General features: G+C 38.1%; 3 protein-coding genes across 6 annotated transcripts; 1 reads left to right on the top strand and 2 right to left on the bottom strand.

The window, feature by feature from the left end:
- Positions 1-1,865: 1,865 nt before the first annotated feature.
- LOC113686561 (gamma-aminobutyric acid receptor subunit alpha-2) lies at positions 1,866-11,130 on the bottom strand. Of its 4 annotated transcripts, none has more exons than XM_089207318.1 (9): positions 10,986-11,130; positions 10,070-10,164; positions 7,436-7,506; positions 6,959-7,035; positions 5,946-6,166; positions 5,190-5,272; positions 4,645-4,773; positions 3,773-4,122; positions 1,866-2,934 (listed from the first exon to the last, which is right to left on the bottom strand). In XM_089207318.1, exons 2-9 carry the CDS (start codon positions 10,144-10,146, stop codon positions 2,614-2,616), a joined length of 1,329 nt encoding a protein of 442 aa, XP_089063444.1. In that variant the 5' UTR covers positions 10,147-10,164; positions 10,986-11,130; the 3' UTR covers positions 1,866-2,613. The 4 variants fall into 4 exon arrangements, with proteins under 4 accessions (XP_089063444.1, XP_027060000.2, XP_089063445.1 ...); XM_027204199.2 differs by having other exon boundaries at positions 6,959-7,032; XM_089207319.1 differs by lacking the exon at positions 10,986-11,130 and adding an exon at positions 10,777-10,888.
- On the bottom strand, positions 7,569-9,529 carry LOC149044724 (uncharacterized). The gene has a single exon (XM_089206082.1). The coding sequence runs from the start codon at positions 9,450-9,452 to the stop codon at positions 7,779-7,781; it is 1,674 nt and encodes a 557-aa protein (XP_089062208.1). The 5' UTR covers positions 9,453-9,529; the 3' UTR covers positions 7,569-7,778.
- A 3,147-nt stretch (positions 11,131-14,277) lies between the features above and the next one.
- Positions 14,278-17,229, top strand: LOC113686504 (ragulator complex protein LAMTOR5 homolog). The gene is made up of 4 exons (XM_027204132.2): positions 14,278-14,439; positions 14,533-14,594; positions 15,332-15,443; positions 17,052-17,229. The coding sequence occupies exons 1-4, from the start codon at positions 14,405-14,407 to the stop codon at positions 17,110-17,112; spliced, it is 270 nt and encodes an 89-aa protein (XP_027059933.2). The 5' UTR covers positions 14,278-14,404; the 3' UTR covers positions 17,113-17,229.
- Positions 17,230-17,240: the final 11 nt, after the last annotated feature.

Here is a 17,240-nt window from a genome sequence, read left to right as displayed (position 1 = left end):
CAATTTTATATTGTGATTAGGGCATATAAGCAGACAGCTACACGCAAGCTCAAACGTACTTTAACCTTTCAGCTCCAAGTGATTAACACGTAACTTCTACCTATAATATCCATACATTATTCCGCAAACAGGCAATGAAAATACTCAAACGTATCATGTAGAAGTTGTTATCTTGATCCAACACAAAATATTCGTTATTAGTTTACAAGAAAATGTGTGGCAATTACAGGGGACAGTTAACAGACAATCATATCTTGGAAGTTAAGGGGGTTGACTAACTGAACATGAAAAAGTGGAAAGAGACATAAAATGCAAAAAACTTCAATGTGAATGCTAGAGGAGTAGAAGAGAGTCTGAAGAATGCAGAAGTAAAGAAAAACCTGTTAATAAAATAAATTTTGATCACAAGTCCAAAATATTTATAACAAAAGGTTTAATCGTGTTTATTGCTCAATGCTAGCAGTCACCCTGTCTAAAGTGGTCGGTTGCCGAAACCCAGAAATGGTTTACCCTGAATCACTGTAATTTGTACCTCTGTTAAACGGTTACATCTATTGCGCAGTCGCGGTGTCCCTTTAGAAAGTCTGAAGAGGGCCTTTTTGTATTGTCTTCCTCTTGTATTGAATGGTCACTATTTTTGAGAAAGATTCTGTACATTTATGGTTTTATTATGGCATAAAATGGCGCCCTGTACCGCTTTTTGTAATACCCCTTTTCTGTAGAGCCAGTGTCAAGCGCCATTCCCCGTGAGTGACCACTTAACGCAGGTTAGACTGTAATAATCGCATAATAATTGAGGAATCTTAAGCTTCTTCTTTAATGCAACAGCGCAGTCAATATTACCTATTTGAAGAGACATTATCCCGAAAAGAAAAGCCAATTATCTGGGGTGAACAAGAGTGACTCTGATTCACCCCTTAATAATTAGGCTTTTCGTGCATCAGGTGCGTTCAAAATGTTTATGATTTTGTAATTAAGTAGAAAGTGTGGTGAAGAAATGTAATTAGATCAAGGTGGGCGATTGCTTTCTACGTGCTTTTTATTGTGGGTTATTTCGTAGTCTCCATAAACATTTTAAATCGGATTCCCTTCCCCACCCTTGCCTACGGCGGTCAGTTGTTTGTTTGCATGATTTCTGATTGTCTGGATGTTTTATATAATATTTCGGAAATATTTTTCAGTTTTCGAACACATTGCATACCTTGCTCTTCATATGAGTGCTGTCTGAGTGATATGCATGACAAGCACCCAGAGTGAATAATTACGGTACTGCGAAGCAGAAGGCAGTATAACGAAAGGAGAAGAAGATAAGTGGGGATCATTGTGATTATTTGACTTCCCTTGAGGTAGATATCGTAAAAAGTGGGCCGGCTTTCCGAGTACCGATTATCAGACAAGTATTTTTGGCATGGAAAATAACAGGAAATCGTCATGAAATATTGGAGAATATGACCTTGTGGCTACACAGGAACTCCTACATGGCTAAGTGACGGGAACTCGATCTCAGCCCACTCAATGAGCTGTAGAAACAAACTATCCTCCGCATGCATTTAGTTCGTCTTTTTCTCTCAGCGAAAAGCGATTTTCATCCCTATTACCTTCCCATTCACTCGATGAAACGCGAGCTATGATTGGTTGAAACCGTGTTCTTTAAAAGAGATCAGAAGCAAAAACAAATTTTTTTGCTTCGGTAATTTGACTGATGTGACTCGCATTAAACGTTTCCTTTGGCTTCTATGATGGGCAAGCTCGCAACAAAAATACGTCGTTTTTAAAGGAAATTTTTTTTTACTTTGGACAGGGCCCTAGGAACGACTGAAAGCGAAAGTAACTCTAAAGACATATCTTATTTCAAGAATGAAAAATTCACGCAACAGGATTATATGATTTCTCTAAAAAGAGCTGCAGAAAGATTACGAATAATACAACAATCACGTTATTATGCATTTTCTTTAAGAATTACTTAGCATGACTCGACATATGTTTCAAATACTTCAGCTATTTCATTCTGTCACGTCAATTTAAACCCAAAAATGTTAATTAGTCAGAATTAAAACTTCATGTCGATCAGGATTAGTGGCACGACAATGCACAATGTGCAATACTCGGTGCAATCATGGTCCGTGGTTTTTTGTTTCGCTTTGAAGCTTATTTTTTGTTTATACTCAAATAAATAAGATAAGTACGATGCAAATATCCGCCACACTTGACATATCCTCACCAGCTATTTCTCACAAGTTTTGCTTTTCAGTTTACATGAAAAATGTTGCTGTGCTTCTTCTTGTTATAAGTGACCTCTTCCAAAACTGGCATGCCAGGTTTTTGCTAGTATAGATATCTCGCTAAGAACACTTGCCAAGGTTTTGCCTTTTTGAGGGAAACTCAACTTACTAAGTTTTCCGTTGTAATTTATCTTTCCGTTGCTTTTCATTTTTATAAGTGAAGGGTGCGATGGAAAACTTGCTCTATGCTGACTGCAGCTATATAATCAAATCAGTCAGTTAACAAGTACAAAGGAAATTGTTAAGCGGATTCGACTTCAAAGAGTTCCCTTGGCAAATTTTTTTTGTGTATGCTCTTTCAGTTTCAAAAGCGGTCTTCAGCTAATCAGTCTCAAACAAAAATGGTAAAGAAAACCCAATATGCAACATTGAATGCAATAAACAAAAGTGGAAAGAGATATCGGGATACTTTGTCAACAAAGTCTGCTGCTGTCTCCTTTTTGCTCTTCCCGATGAGATCTGCAAGAGATGAGTCATCCACAACAGATTTATCGGATTTGCTCGCGTGGTCAACCATCTCGAGATCATCGTCTCCGAAACCTTTGTTGTAAGTGATATGGTTGTTGGCTACAGAAGAGTCGGCACCCTTGTTTGCACCAATGGCTGATTTAAAAGATTGAGAAATCATTCTCCCCAAAGGCTTTTCTTTAACCTAAAGGAAGGCAAGAGAAAAGACGTGGAGAGAGGATTTGGAAAACTGCACAAGAACTCGTGCACAATACTGATGCACAGTGTCTGTACATTTTCGTTTTCTTGACAATTGCTTTCAAATTATAATTGATCTTGAGAGGAAGCAGCCCTATTTAATGTCGGTATTTATCATAGGGAGACGTGAATATTCATCATTGGTCTAAAAAACTTGTTACCCGATTAAATCTTTGGATTATAATTAGTTTTCGTGATGAAGCTCTTGTGTCCTAGCGACTTTAGTGACGAGAGGCTCACACTTCAGACTACTTCATCACTACTTCATGCTTTCAAAGAATACAATAATATGGTGTTGGTTCCCATCTAAATTCTACGGTGAACCTGCGAGCTACCAGCATCCCGTACAGAATAAATAGGAATATGCCGTGAAAAGTGGCAGTTGCTCCGGCTGGATGTGACCTCTGGGTTATAAGATGGCTTAAATTCTTCAGAAATCATCAGGAAGGCGATACTAATCTCCCTCTCCACCTCCCCCCCCCTGCCCCCCTCCGAACTGTGATTAACCTGATTAACCATGTAATATCCAAATTAAAGCAAATCTGTATTCGAAATTCCTTACACAACAGGGTCGAGACAACCTTACAACAGATGTTCCAGCGTTTTCTCAACCAGGAGCTGGTAAAATACAATGTTTATTCCATAAAATGACAATCTGAAAGAGGGCGGTTTAAACTTAGAAGTCTCATAGATCCATTCGATGACGAATGCGCATGTTCGAAACTTAAATATCCCATACGAGAACCCAGGCTGGGCAGCGCGTCGATTAACTGTAAAACACATACCTTACACTTAATCTTTTCTTTGTCTTCACTGGCGCTCAGAGTCAGTACAAACACGATCATACATTCCACCATCGCAAAAAACACGAAGGTGAACGATATCAACAGATACCAGTCCAAAGCCTTGGGGTAGCTCACTTTAGGCAGGGTCCCGTTCAAGGATCCGAGGAGGAACATGATGGTCAATATGGTAGTGATTCCCAAGGCCATTCTGTTGCCCATGTCATCTTTATCCATCCAGAAAACAATCCAGCTTAGTGCTACGACGAAAATGTCTGGAAAGTAGACTTGGATGATGTAGTAGCCGATTCTTCTTTTGAAGGAGAAAGTCACGGTGATAGTGGAATAATTTCCTGAACAAAAATATAAATTTACATCGATGACAGCGCCAGTGATTCTGTTTTACTTACCATTGCATCGCGCGCATTGACCGTTCAGGGAACGGTCATTATTCCCCCTTCCCCCCCCCCCCCTTTCCCACATGGCTCTGTAATGGTCTTATATTCCCCCTTATTAGCGGGTTATTCGCAGTCAATTTTCCATAATCCTCCCTTTATACTCTGTTGGAGAAGCGTGGTTTCACTTAAGCACCATACATTATTTATCGCCGGGGTGTTCGGTGGATTGAGGAGAGATTACATGGTGAACGAGGGGTACGAAGGGGGTATCGGTGTTTGCCAACAGAGTATAGTGAGACTATTGGAAATCTACTGCTTAGCTGGCAATGACAGGGGAGGGGGGAATATCAAAGGAATATCACAGATCCTCATGGGGAGATCAGGTAAATTTCAACGTGACGCATTCAAATTCTCCAACCATTCAACCTTCGTCTCGCGATTGATAAAAATGCGGTCCATTGCCTATGAATAACTAACCTATGGAAAAGACATTTATGTCAGACGATAACTTGCTGCCTTCATATACGAACTGAGCCATCGCCTTTGTTCCCACAGCTATTTCAGTTGTGTTCCATTCAAACACGATGTCCTCAGTGGTGTAACTATCTATACGACAGTGAGAATGAAATATGATCATAAAACTATATCTGCGTGTAGAGCACGTTTCTTTGTTACAAGTCCCTATGATTTAAAAGGTTAGGAAGAGAGGAAATCGAGGAACTTGATAAGGAGAGATGTCGTTTTTTCATAAATATGTTTCTCTTCTTTCCATGCCGTTTACGAGAAGCTATATGTTAATCGTCTGCTTAAAATTGGGTGAGAGTCAGGCGCTATGATTAATGTTTTTTCTTGAAAATCAATACAACTGTTTATGTAGAATTATGTGATAATTTTGAAGCCAGCTAAAAATTTTTAATCTACGTATTTGCCTGTACACAAAATATTGGTATCAGCTATAGTATCAGCGGCAATCTCTAAATATTTATCCGATCGTTTAAAAAAAATATTTTTTCTTTACTTACAACTTCCAAACGTGAGAAAACAATTCTGTGTATCATGTGGAAAAGTATGTAGATCCATGTTGCATGAAGCGAGTATGGTTACCCTGTAAGGAAGTCGACAAGCTAATAAGATACAGCGTCTATGTTGTGAACATACAAATTTGAAAATTATCTGCGCGCGCATGTCACTAGTTCAATGACAAAACTTTGCACAGAAACCACTCGGCTGCACCTCATGGTTTCACTTTAGTTTTGAACATTGTTAACGTCATTTCTATTATCAGTAGGGTTATACAAAATGGAAAATTGTGGTCGATTTAATTTGTTATATTTACATGATGAAATGAGCAGATTGATTGCCAGTTTATCAGAATCCAGAAACGCATCAACAGAGCTATCGTTTTCTGAATTCTGACTTTGAAAAATGTGATTTAAATTCAGCGTTTTCTAGAAGAAATTTTAAAAGAAAGCGTCCGGATGCGATTAAGTCCTAAGAACTACTTTTTAGCGGTATACGCAACTGCGGGATACAACTTTTGATTCTATTAAAACCCTTTTTACTCCCTTGAGTGACCAAGACAGAGTTTCTCCTTACAATATCAATACAACATAAAGCAAATAAGCGATGAAAATATAGACAAACATCAATAAGAGGATAAGTAGTTGATCCAATGCCAGATTCTACAAACTAGCATCATAAGAGTTGTATGACAGACAGTAAGGAGAAATACTAATGAGATCTTGGAAGTTGAAGGGTTAATAAGCGTATGTACCCACCCTTTGCTGTACAACACATCCCCGCTTGGCTGAATAGTGACACTGCTGTGTGTTTCTTCATCTGGCATCATCATGTTCGACTCACGTGCATTGTAACAGTAGGGATCTGGAACCCAAATGTTCTCTATATCACCCCCTTTTATGGTAAGTGTGCGGTTGAGTTTTCCCGCCAGACGTCCATCCGTCCATTTTTGTCGGAAGTATGTATACACCCTGTATTCCTGTTGGTAACATCAGAGGTCATCACAGCAAAACAAGATTTAAATTATTTAGGCAAAATAGATTCCGGTGCTAGATATGCTGCTATCGGTATAATTTCTCATTAATTTTTTTTTATTTTAAGTTGTTACATAAATTTCAAAGGATTTGCTATCACTTATACGCCAGATAGCGATTTATCCGTTGGATAGCATTATCCGCATTATCCGAGGATTTTGGTTGTGTCACAATAATATTGACCTGATCCTCAGCTCTATGGTTCTTTATTACTCGAATAATTCCCCCCCCCCCCCACTCATTGGAAGTCAATTTTCTATGGTCCTGCCTTTATAATCTGTCAGCGACGACTGATCCTCTCTGTTCTCCTTGAAAACCATGTAATTCCTCCTCAAAATCCTCCAACACACCCCTCTCCCCATTCCCCCCTCCCCATTCCCCCCCCACCCCCTCATTGGCAGTCAGTTTTTTATAGTCCTCCCTTGATAATCGGTTGGCGACGACTGATCCTCATTGTTCTCCTTGAAAACCATGTAATTCCTCCTCAAAATCCTCCTGCACACCCCTCTCCCCGTTCCCACCCCTGGCTATGAATGACTGGTCTCTTAAAAGCTAATAACAAGGGAAACAATTAAAAAAAACAAACAAAATACGTAAAAATACGTAAACAAGATGACTTGCTCGGAGATTTCGACAAATGACTGAACAAAGCCAGTGACAAATGAGAAAAAAGGAAAATTTACTAAAAAAAATTTCAAGAAAAACAAGCAAATAAATAGACAGAGTCGTTTCCGTACCATGTTTGCTTCCTCTATGTTTCCAAAGGATTCCACGTATATATCGGCATCGACAATGGTCGCCTTGGCTTGTTCTGCTCCCACAAAAAGATCAAAACTATTATCCTAAAAGTTTAATTTTTTTATCATTTCCAGAGTTTCTTTCCCGCGTGCTCTTCATAGCCCGTAGTGTCTACTCTTTATAATAACTAGTGACTTGAGATGAGTCATTTTTTATCACCTGGATGGGGTCGGAGGATTTTTTTTTGTCTCAACGAAATTTACCTGACCCCTCTCCCCTAGGTTCTGTAATATTCTAGTGTTCACCCTCACTGGCAGACAAAATCTTAATAGTCCACTTTATATTCTGACAGATCCCTCCTTCGTCCCCCTGAAAACAATGTGATCCACAAGAATCCTTCAAAACTGCCCCCCCCCCCCGCCCCCCTCCCTCATAGGTGATAAATATTGACTGGTTTAGTGATAGCATTATCTTACCAAAGCCAGGTCGCACAGCGTTATCGTAATCACTGAAAAAGCTGGTCACTACATCGTCTCCACAATGGATTCTGCAATAAATCAAGTCAAATTTTATATGGTAGTGTGAGCTTTTCCAGCATTTCATTGTGTCAACAGTGCAGCTAAATCCTTATTTAAAAAGATAGAGGGGCCGCAGCCAGGATAAAACATCTTGTAAAATTTAAAAAACGATCTCTGGCTAAAACTTTTAAAAAATACGAGCTTTCGGCTGTTTGCGCTACAGCCTTCAACGGGTAAAATGATAAAAAGGTAAGAAATACTAGGTGTGAAGTACAAAGTAAAAAATTAAAAATGCTGATAACTAAGAATGTTTGTTAAAAAGAATGTTGTATTGTCCGGGCAAAGGACAGGAATTGTTGTCCGCATTGGGAGTTAACTTGGAATGCCACGCTTCTAGTGTTTTTCTTGTTCTAAAACTGCCTTTGTCAATAATAGATGCATTATCAAAGTCTATTGCGTGACTATTGGCCCAGACGTGATTGGAAATTCTTGAGCCTTTTGCCGCGGTTTTCACATTTCTGAGGTGTTCTTTCTTTCTTGTGTTGAAGGCCCTGCCAGTCTCACCAATATAACACCATGAACAGTCACCACAAGGAATTTTATAAACAACATTTGTTTGCGATTCCAACGATGGTCGAAATTTTGGAGCCGGGAACTGTTGTTGGAGGGTGATGAGTGGTTTGTTCACCACTGTGATGTCGTGTTTTTTGAGGAAACGAGTCAGAGGTTCTGTTACGCCTTTAATGTATGGAAGAGAGGCGAACGACTTGCGTGATTCGGACGCCTCGACCATCTTGAAAAATGTGCCAACAAATTCCTCCGGGGACAACACTGTTGAGCGTCGGGTTTTTTTGGTCTGGATGTTTTTAATGAAATTCGATGGATAACCATTAGACTCAAGTGCTGAATAAACTCGATTTAGTTCTCGTTCTTTTCCTTCGGAGGAGTTGGGTAGCTTTAGGGCTCTGTGTAGAAGAGTTGCTGCTGTGCTGGCCTTGTGTTTATTATCATGGTGAGAATTGTAGTCTAGATATCTGTCCGTGTGCGTAGGTTTTCTGTAAACATCGACAGCGATGGTGCCATTTCTACGGGTGACCAAAGTGTCGAGAAAGGAGATCTTATTGTCACTTTCAATTTCGATGGTGAAAGAGATGTTGGCGTCAATTGAATTTAATGTGTCATGGAAAGCTGGCACATTGTCTTTTTTGATGATGCAGAAGCTATCATCGACATAACGTTTCCAGATTTTAGGAGGGACGGATGAACTGTTAATCGCACTTTCCTCGATCTCTTCCATACAGAGATTGGCCACTACAGGGCTGACTGGACTGCCCATAGCGCATCCGTGTACTTGTTTATAGACTCTGTCATTGAACATAAAATAGTTGTTGGACAGGGTAAATTGGAGGAGTGATATTATGTCATTGATGTCCAAATTTGTTCTGGATGGAAGAGAGGCATCCTGTTCCAGTTTGATCTTGATGTAATCACATGCTTTGTCAACAGGAATCGCGGTGAACAGTGATACAACATCGAAGGAAACCAAGACTTCGTTCTCGTCGATCTTGATGTCAGATATTTCTTTGGAAAACTGTAAGGAATTGGCAACAGAGTATCCGTTACGATTTTGAATTGGAGATAGAATATCCGTTAGAAACTTGGACGTGTTGTAGAGGGCTGAGCCAATACAGGTGACAATGGGTCTCAGTGGGTTCCCTTCTTTGTGGTGTCTAACTGAGCCGCGGATCACTGGTGGTGTGCCGTCGGTTGAGTGAAGTTTACGATAGGTTGGGTCATCAATCTTTTTTTGTCTCTTTAAGGAGAGTAACATGGCATTCAATTCGCGTTCAATCCGGCGGAAAGGTGATGTGGAAACTAGCTCATAGGTGGATCTGTCATTGAGCAAAGTCTCCATTTTGTTGTCGTAGTCTGATCTGTCCATGACGACAAAGCAGTTTCCCTTATCGGCTTTCATTATGACTCTAGATTGATCCTTCTTAAGATCGTTTAAAGCTTTTCTTTCTTCCTTAGAAATATTCTTATGCTGGTATTGTAATGGTGTGCGCGGCGGTTTAAAGCAAAAACCCAACAACTGCAGCAAAATTTGCACCTAAATATATAAGAGAGAGTTTTTATTAATGAAACAAAAACCAGAAATATTGGCTTCCCGAAATAACTAAACGTTTCAGAGAATTTTCAACATATTTGATAGGAATCGTTTTGGCGATTGGAATTTCTCTATCTTACACTTTGTGATTCGACACAATAAACTTTGTTAATCTTCTGTCTGCAGAAGAGCGCGCAATAATACCATCACTTGCTTGGTGCGAGTTGGGGTATTTTACATAAGCCGCAAAGTAGCCGGCGTGGTGCTATAGAAGTGTTTCCGCTTCTAACGCAAACGCTGCGTATTAAAGACAAGCTAGTAACTCTCTTTAAACACAAACTGCGGCTCAGAGGGGTTCAAATGCACCGCCGTTAAAACAGTAAATCGGCGTGATATGTATACGAAGCGGCTCGTGGTAGCCGCCAATTGAGCCGGGCTCAAACGTGTTTAGGTCTGACTGTGAATGAAAAAGCAATGTAACTTACGATCTCACGGAGGCTAGTAGCAGCAAAACCCACAAATTTATCTTTGAATCCATCCACAGTGTTCTCGTTGCTTTCATATTTCTTTGGAAAAGACTCTGGAAAAGACAACGCATCAGTTTAAATTACTGACAGAGTTTACCATACAACCAAGAATTGTTGGAAGAGAAGGAAAGTGGATTTTATCAGATGGTTGGGCCAAAAAAAGACATTTAATTTCGTCTTTAGTACAGACGATGACATTGGGTAACCGAAATTTAAGATTGCTAATTTAATTTTTCGAGTTTAGTAGCGTAATCAAAAGAGACACGTGGACTTTTTAGCTGGACGATATCCGATAACGTTATTGTCTAAAAGCTACACAAATATACCATAGGGATTGTGTTATACTAAATTCGAAATTATAGCTCGGTTTTGATCGCAAACTTACGAACCATAGGGTCCTAGAAACGGACAGTTAACAAAGCGTAACAGGCTTCTACTGAAAGGACACAAGACAAAACACATTGGTATATTTAAAATAGGAATTACTGTTTTCAGTTTGCGATTTTACGTTAACTTAAGATTTCAAATGTTCTCGTCCAAAAGCTATACAAATTAACTAAAGAGATTGATTGACTCACATTTCAAAATGGCGGTTCAGTTCAGTTTGAAGGATTAGAAATTTACCAAAGGTTACGAACTTACAGTTTGAATGATTACAAACTTACAACACGTGAGGTCACAGGAATGGAAAGTTATGAATCAACAAAGCATAACTGGTGGAGAAAGAGTTGATTTAGCTTTATCAGATAAGCTAAGTAACGAGTGTTAGCCTTCGTCAGAGCTAATATCAAAAGTTGAACAGCCAATTATAAACTGAATATAACCGTGCAGCTCTGCGATTGGAATTTTAAAGACCAGTTTAGAGAATACTCACCAACTGAGAAGTTTATTGGGCAATCCCTTAATTTCTATTAACGGTTTCTGGACTGGTCGAAGCACGTTTGTTGGCGTTTTGCACGTTATCTTATCAAATGATCGCTATTTGTATGAACATCCACGGATGCTTGATTACGATTATCAAGAATTAATTAACTTTTGCATTCTTTGTAAAACTACTTTAGTGTCCTCTGGGAAAAGTTCCACGTTTTGTGACGACAAGCGTTTAGTCTTTGTGTTTGTTCATATAATTGAAAGTGATCGAGAACAAAGCCACGCTCAATAGCGGCAAAGGTCTCTCGGGGTCTTAAAAGCCTATTGAATTTATAAAAATTAGTCAAAACTTGGACAAAATTCTCGAACATGGCTGGCCATCAGCAGCTCAGTTTGAGCCATCATTATGAAAAAGTTCTCGCGTCGTGCCTTTGTCTTTGGCCGCGCGCGTCATTTTTCGCGCGGGGTTGTAAAGACTGTTGAGTTCATTTTCACAAAAAAAGTTTGATTATTTTATGTTCTTATTACGAAACAGATTTAACCTCTCTTTGCTCATTTTTATAGCTTGTCATGTTGAAATCTGATATCATGATTAATAGTGTCAGCTTTATTCTCTTTTACATATTGATTTCAATCTCGTAGATTGAAACTTTGCTCCACTACCATGGAATCCTGGAGATTATGTTCTTGCTAAGCTGATTTCAAAGACCCTTAAAAGCATCTCTTGGTTCTACTTAGAAGAATAGCATTGGGTATAAAACACCAGCAATATGACTGTAGACTAGTAAAATGAAGGCGAACTATACCTTTTTTTGAAATTTTTACCGCAGCAATTGTACTCTACTATGAAAAATTGTCCTTTCAATCTATTCTGTGAAAACCTTTTTGATAAGATAAGAATATATTTTAAACAAATATATACATATATATTTGAGATAGGGAAAAAAACAAAGAAACCATACTTTCATGTCATGTTTGCTCACTCATCAAGTGATTTCATTGTCTTATTATCAATAATATTCGTAACTATAATTAATGTTGCAGAATTCTCTACAGCGTTAAGGAAAATCTCTGTGGAGCGCTGGTTCGATAATCAATAGGACTGTATCTTTCTGATTTCTTGCTTTTATTTACGATCCATACAATATCCGAACTTTCTACATTCAAAAGATTTCAAGTCTCAAGTTCTCTGTTACAAGATAGCGATTCTATTTATCTGCTACGACAATGGAAATACACGCCTAAACTGCGAAAACTAGGATTGACATTACTTATTCGTGATTTACTAAAATCCCAAGTTATTTCCTGTCAACTTGATTTTAACAGCTCTTTCCCATTAAACGCCGATCAATTCTTCTGTAATTCACACCCACACGCACGCACTATTTGCTGCACGAATAACACATCACGCAACGTCTCAGGATGTTCCAACCCAAACGTGCACGCACAATTTCCCTAGGCAAATAGTTAATTATTTCTGACCATCATTGATTTTCCATATCACGAATATTCTTACTACAAGTATGCCATTACCGTGCTACGTTCAATTGTACATCTAAATCTTAAGTAACCTAACTGTCATAAAAACTCCTAGCTTAATTATTAAACCAAAAAATAAGGTGTCACGCGATACGCCTACAAGATTCTCACGACAGTTAATATACTATACCAATTTGCATGATAGGCGTGGCGGTAAAATTTTTATGCTTTGTTCAATTATTATGCAGTAGCATTTTGTTTCTGTGGCGGCATAAGTAATTTTTCTTTGAGGCAGAGGTTGCATCTTTTGCTTGCGCTGTTGTAGGGTGATCTTGATGAAAGGATGCGCCATGAATGAAGTGGTCAACGTCATTTTATTTAAAAATCCAGATATGTTTGTTGAGTTCGGTAGAGTTTCTGTGTTTTGTGTGTTGTAATGATGCAGTGTTGTTTCTGTAGCTAGACTTGAAGTGGTTTTCTGTAAGTCCAATGTATGTTTCAGTAGTGCTGTTATCCTTACGTGTGACGGTTGGTAGATTAGTGATGATTGGAGGCAGTTTCCGTCAAGTGGGCATGAGTTCTTCTGTCGGTAGTTGCAAGTTTTGGTGTCTTTTGTGTTGCTGTTATCTGCGGTTTCATTGATGCGTTTGGATGAATTTGAAATGTGTTTGTTGTGGTTGTCGATGATCTGTTTAGTGTTATTCATGCAGCTGTAACTGATCTTGATTGAATTACGATTAAAGATTTTTCTAAGTTTGTGTTATTTCGGGAAGTGCTTGTCTACTAAGGCAAGGAATCTGTGCTTGATTGGAGCTGATGTGTCGAGAAAGAAATAGGTGATGCTTACCTTAATTATTTTGTGATTAAATATTAATTAGAAATTGACATTTGTAACGCAAAGAAGTTAGATTTCGTGACATTAGATTTCACAATAATGTAGACAAGGTCTGAGTATATTAACGATATAAAATGATGTAGCTGCGTGCATTTTCTTGGGCTAAGTACGGTGAAAGAACGTGCGATTTTGTAATAGTCACTTAATTTAGATACATTATAATGGGAACTTTTACTGTACATGTGATTAATGTAAAAATACTGCCTTACACAAGGATAGTAGAAAAAAACCTCTGTATACTTAGAATGTGTTAGTTAATCGTTGATCGTTGTGTTACGACTGTTTAATATGTGAGAATTTTATATCGCAATAGATTATTGGTTTAGATTAAATCGTGTTGTTACATCGAAAGATACAGTCCTCTTGATTTGTTTGAATCAGCGAGCGGGGTCATAAGAATGGGGGTTGTACCAGAGTATGTTTTTCCGTTGTCTTCTGTTTTTTCGTTTGTTAGTTGTAGGTGGTTCGTAGTGTAGAGTGTACCGGTATCCGCATTCGTGGAGCGCTTTTTGATATGGAGGGGCGGCTTGGTCGAAGGATGCTTTGTCGGATGAAAGAGATGACAGTCTTCTGTTGATGCCGACGAGTATGTTCTCTGTGGTGGTTGGTGGGTAGTTGCTCTCGCGGTGGACGTTATCTAGTGTGGTGTTAGGCTTTGTGAAGGGCTGATAGGTGCTCTCATCGACAAACACAAAATCCCCTGATGAGTAAATAATCACGAAACAGGCTTGTATGGATGAAAATACAAGTATAGTCTCTTTATTTTTCCCTATCTCAATATATATCGCGCTCTACTTCTACGTATCGAGCATTGAACAGCGAAAAAAATCAAAATACAGACCTCATATATGTATACAATTTTTTTTTTTCTGGCGCGAAGTGTTATCGCGAATTTTGAGGATGATTAGGCGTAAGTGAGTAGCCCGAGTGAGAGTGGAACGAGCGTAAAATGGTCAGCGGTGGCATGCTTCAATAAAGTTTTCATGTAAAGCAGATGTCACATACATCACACGATTAATTTGAACGAAATTGCCTTACAGACTTTGACTATGGAGAAGTCCTTAGATTCTCATTTAGATGACTTGTGAGTTCCCTATTGTAGTTTTCTCTTACAATATACAAAGATAATCGGAATTTGTGTATTAACTCCGTCTGTCTTCGTCTTTTTTTCCACCAGAATGTCTGAACATGGCGTTATTGGAGTATTATGTAGCGATCAACAAGGACTTGCTTTATCAGGTTTGTGAAGTTTATTTTCGTATTGAAACTTGAACAATTTCTGTCAAAAGGATAAGCTACATAACGCCCAATAATACTTACCTTAAGCGTTTTATTCCTTTGTGATTAATTGTCACTTTCCTCTGTGCCATTGGTGACCATTATGAAGAAGTTTGACTCTCTACAGATACAGTGTAAATCAAGGGGATTGAGGAAAGAGGCTATTGTAGAAAGAAGGAGAAGTTAATAACATCTACCCATTTTTGAAAGCTATTAAAAAAATAATTTATTCATTTGACAAGAAAGTGCCTCTTGACAATAATCTTAGTGGTAAGAGAGAAATGTTTTGAAGAAATCTTCCCCCATTCTCTACCCCCACCCCACTTGTAACTTTTTTCAAGACTGTAAATTGCACTCGTCCTGCGGGCATGAGCAATTTTACCTTGTTAAAAAATTTAGTAATGGTTTTTAACGCGAAATAGCATGTGAAATCATGTTATTACCTACACTAATGAAATCATTTTAAATGTCAATTATGCAAGAAAGAAGTCCACTACTTCTCTTACTGGACTTGATTCCACAAGAATAAACTTCCATGCTCTAACACTTGTATCTATATGGCAAGACTTCCGGTAAGTGCATAAAGCTTGCCCTGCAAAACCTTCACAAAAGATAACCACAAAATGTTTAGTTTACAGTGTAAATGATACATAAAGTTCAAAATTTCTAACATCATTTTTGATTATTTCTTTTAACAGCTAAAGGTACTGCAAATCCCATTCATGCAGGACTCCTTTCCTCTTTGGCAGAAGATGCAAAGAAATTAGATCCCAACATGACACCAGTCATCTGTTTAGAGTCAGATGCATGGTAAGTAGCATTCCTGTACAATGTAGTTGTTTAGTGCATATTACCTGGGAAGAAATGATATTAATGCAAGTCTGAGATGTTAGAAAATAATTTGGTTTTTAATCAACTGGGTTGATAATGTAAATTTGCCATCTTAAAGAGTTTCTGAAACTCGCTATTTCAGTGTTAGCCCTTTTTCAGAGGAAAGGAAAAATGGATAATGCAACAAATCTCAGCTTTAGGAACTCTTTAGAGTGGCAGGGATATTTTACATCATCAACGATGCAGCACAATTCTATCTTGGGAAATTTAGCTCCTTTATCCAAGATATTACAGTTATACACTATTGATTGATCAAACACTCAGAGGGTATTAACCCCTAAACTCCTATCAGTCACCAAGACAGAATTACTCCTTACAATATCATTACATTACCAAGAAGGCAAGATATGAGAACAATGGGATTAGAAGTTAATCCAATACTAATTTCTCTGAACTTGCATCAGAAGAATTGAACAGCACACAGTAAATAAGATCTTTGGAGTGAAGGGGTGAATGTATGACAGAAGACAGCACTAGCTATGAATTTGTTTTGGTGTGGCTGTTGAGCCATATTTCTTGTTCGCTCGGTTCCATGTCAAAACTTTCAACTTTTATTCATTACAAAATCATTATAATTTATACAGAGTGCAGTGCTCGTGCTTATGTTGATTACATAGTTGTGCATGGTGTGTGAGTGCACAATTACATGCAATTACACACATGGTGCGAAGGTGACAATTACATAGTGTAACAATTTCATGCACGAGTTTCTTTTTCCTTTCATGTATGAAAGGAGGTTCACAGAGAGCACTGCTAGGAAAGTAGATGTACCTTCATGGAATACAAAAAAAAAAAACAGATAGAGATGGGCACCATTTGATTTAGACCTTACATGCTATAACATTATTAATACTTGAGAATACACTAAAACCCCCTGGTAGGTTTTTTGCACTGTCCCTAGCATCTTCCTCTCCTATGGTTGCTCTTAACCCTTATTTCCCAAGATCTCATTAGCAATTCTCCTAAATGTCAGCCTTACAGTTCTTGTGATTTTAGTTCAAAGAATTTGGTATTGGATCAATTTATAATTTCCTAATTGATATTTTTGTTTATTCTCATCACTTGTCTGCTTGATATTGTATTGATATTGTAAGGAGAAATTCTGGGTTAAACAAAGAACTTCACTAAGTCTCCTTGCCCTCTGCTGTACATTCCTTGCAATGTTAGTCCTGAGAATTTGATGTTAAATCAAAAGAATACAATATCCCTTTGTATTTACTTTTTATTACCTGTTTGCAAGAAACAGTACATAGATGTTGTGAGCAGAAACCATGCAATGGTCACTCCAGCAATATATTGGGATTGATGCTTACAATGTTTAACCCCCTAAAGCCTAAGGAGTGATCAGCATTGAATTCTCCTCACAATATCAGAATTCAGTCACAAATAAATGTCTCAAGAATGAAAGGACTGATCAACAAAAATTGATTGTCCTCACTTCCAACAAATGTTTACAACTGTTACCACAAGAGAAAGTATGGGCACCAGTCAAGAGAATTTCGCATTTTCATTCCCTCCCTTTTTCAGTAATCTTCTTGTGAGATCAGAAGGAGATGTCACAGTTGCCATTCATAAAGTTCCTTCATAAACAAAGAAGAATTTGAATTTGGAGTTTTCTTTCCCAAAAAGATTATTGGTAACTGTATTTTTAATTGATTGTAAAGAAAAAATAATTTATTTTTTGAATAAATGTTTGCAAATTTGATCTGTTCTCAA

The sequence above is a fragment of the Pocillopora damicornis genome, chromosome 5 (genome assembly GCF_964200805.1).
Source record: "Pocillopora damicornis chromosome 5, jaPocDami1.2, whole genome shotgun sequence".
NCBI lineage: Eukaryota > Metazoa > Cnidaria > Anthozoa > Scleractinia > Pocilloporidae > Pocillopora > Pocillopora damicornis.
This window is presented reverse-complemented; position numbering and strand designations above follow the sequence as displayed.

What these genes read in the sequence shown, in the direction of transcription:
- LOC149044724 (XM_089206082.1), bottom strand. Translation starts at nt 9,452, where the DNA reads ATGAAAGCCGATAAGGGAAACTGCTTTGTCGTCATGGACAGATCAGAC.
- LOC113686561 (XM_089207318.1), bottom strand. Translation starts at nt 10,146, where the DNA reads ATGAAAGCAACGAGAACACTGTGGATGGATTCAAAGATAAATTTGTGG. An exon ending in CTACTAGCCTCCGTGAGATC is followed by an intron (nt 7,507 to 10,069) that starts GTAAGTTACATT and finishes GATTTATTGCAG; the next exon opens with AATCCATTGTGGAGACGATG. An exon ending in CATAAATGTCTTTTCCATAG is followed by an intron (nt 4,123 to 4,644) that starts GTTAGTTATTCA and finishes ATTTTTGTTCAG; the next exon opens with GAAATTATTCCACTATCACC.
- LOC113686504 (XM_027204132.2), top strand. Translation starts at nt 14,405, where the DNA reads ATGGAGAAGTCCTTAGATTCTCATTTAGATGACTT. An exon ending in GATTCTCATTTAGATGACTT is followed by an intron (nt 14,440 to 14,532) that starts GTGAGTTCCCTA and finishes TTTTTCCACCAG; the next exon opens with AATGTCTGAACATGGCGTTA. An exon ending in TGTTTAGAGTCAGATGCATG is followed by an intron (nt 15,444 to 17,051) that starts GTAAGTAGCATT and finishes TCCCTTTTTCAG; the next exon opens with TAATCTTCTTGTGAGATCAG.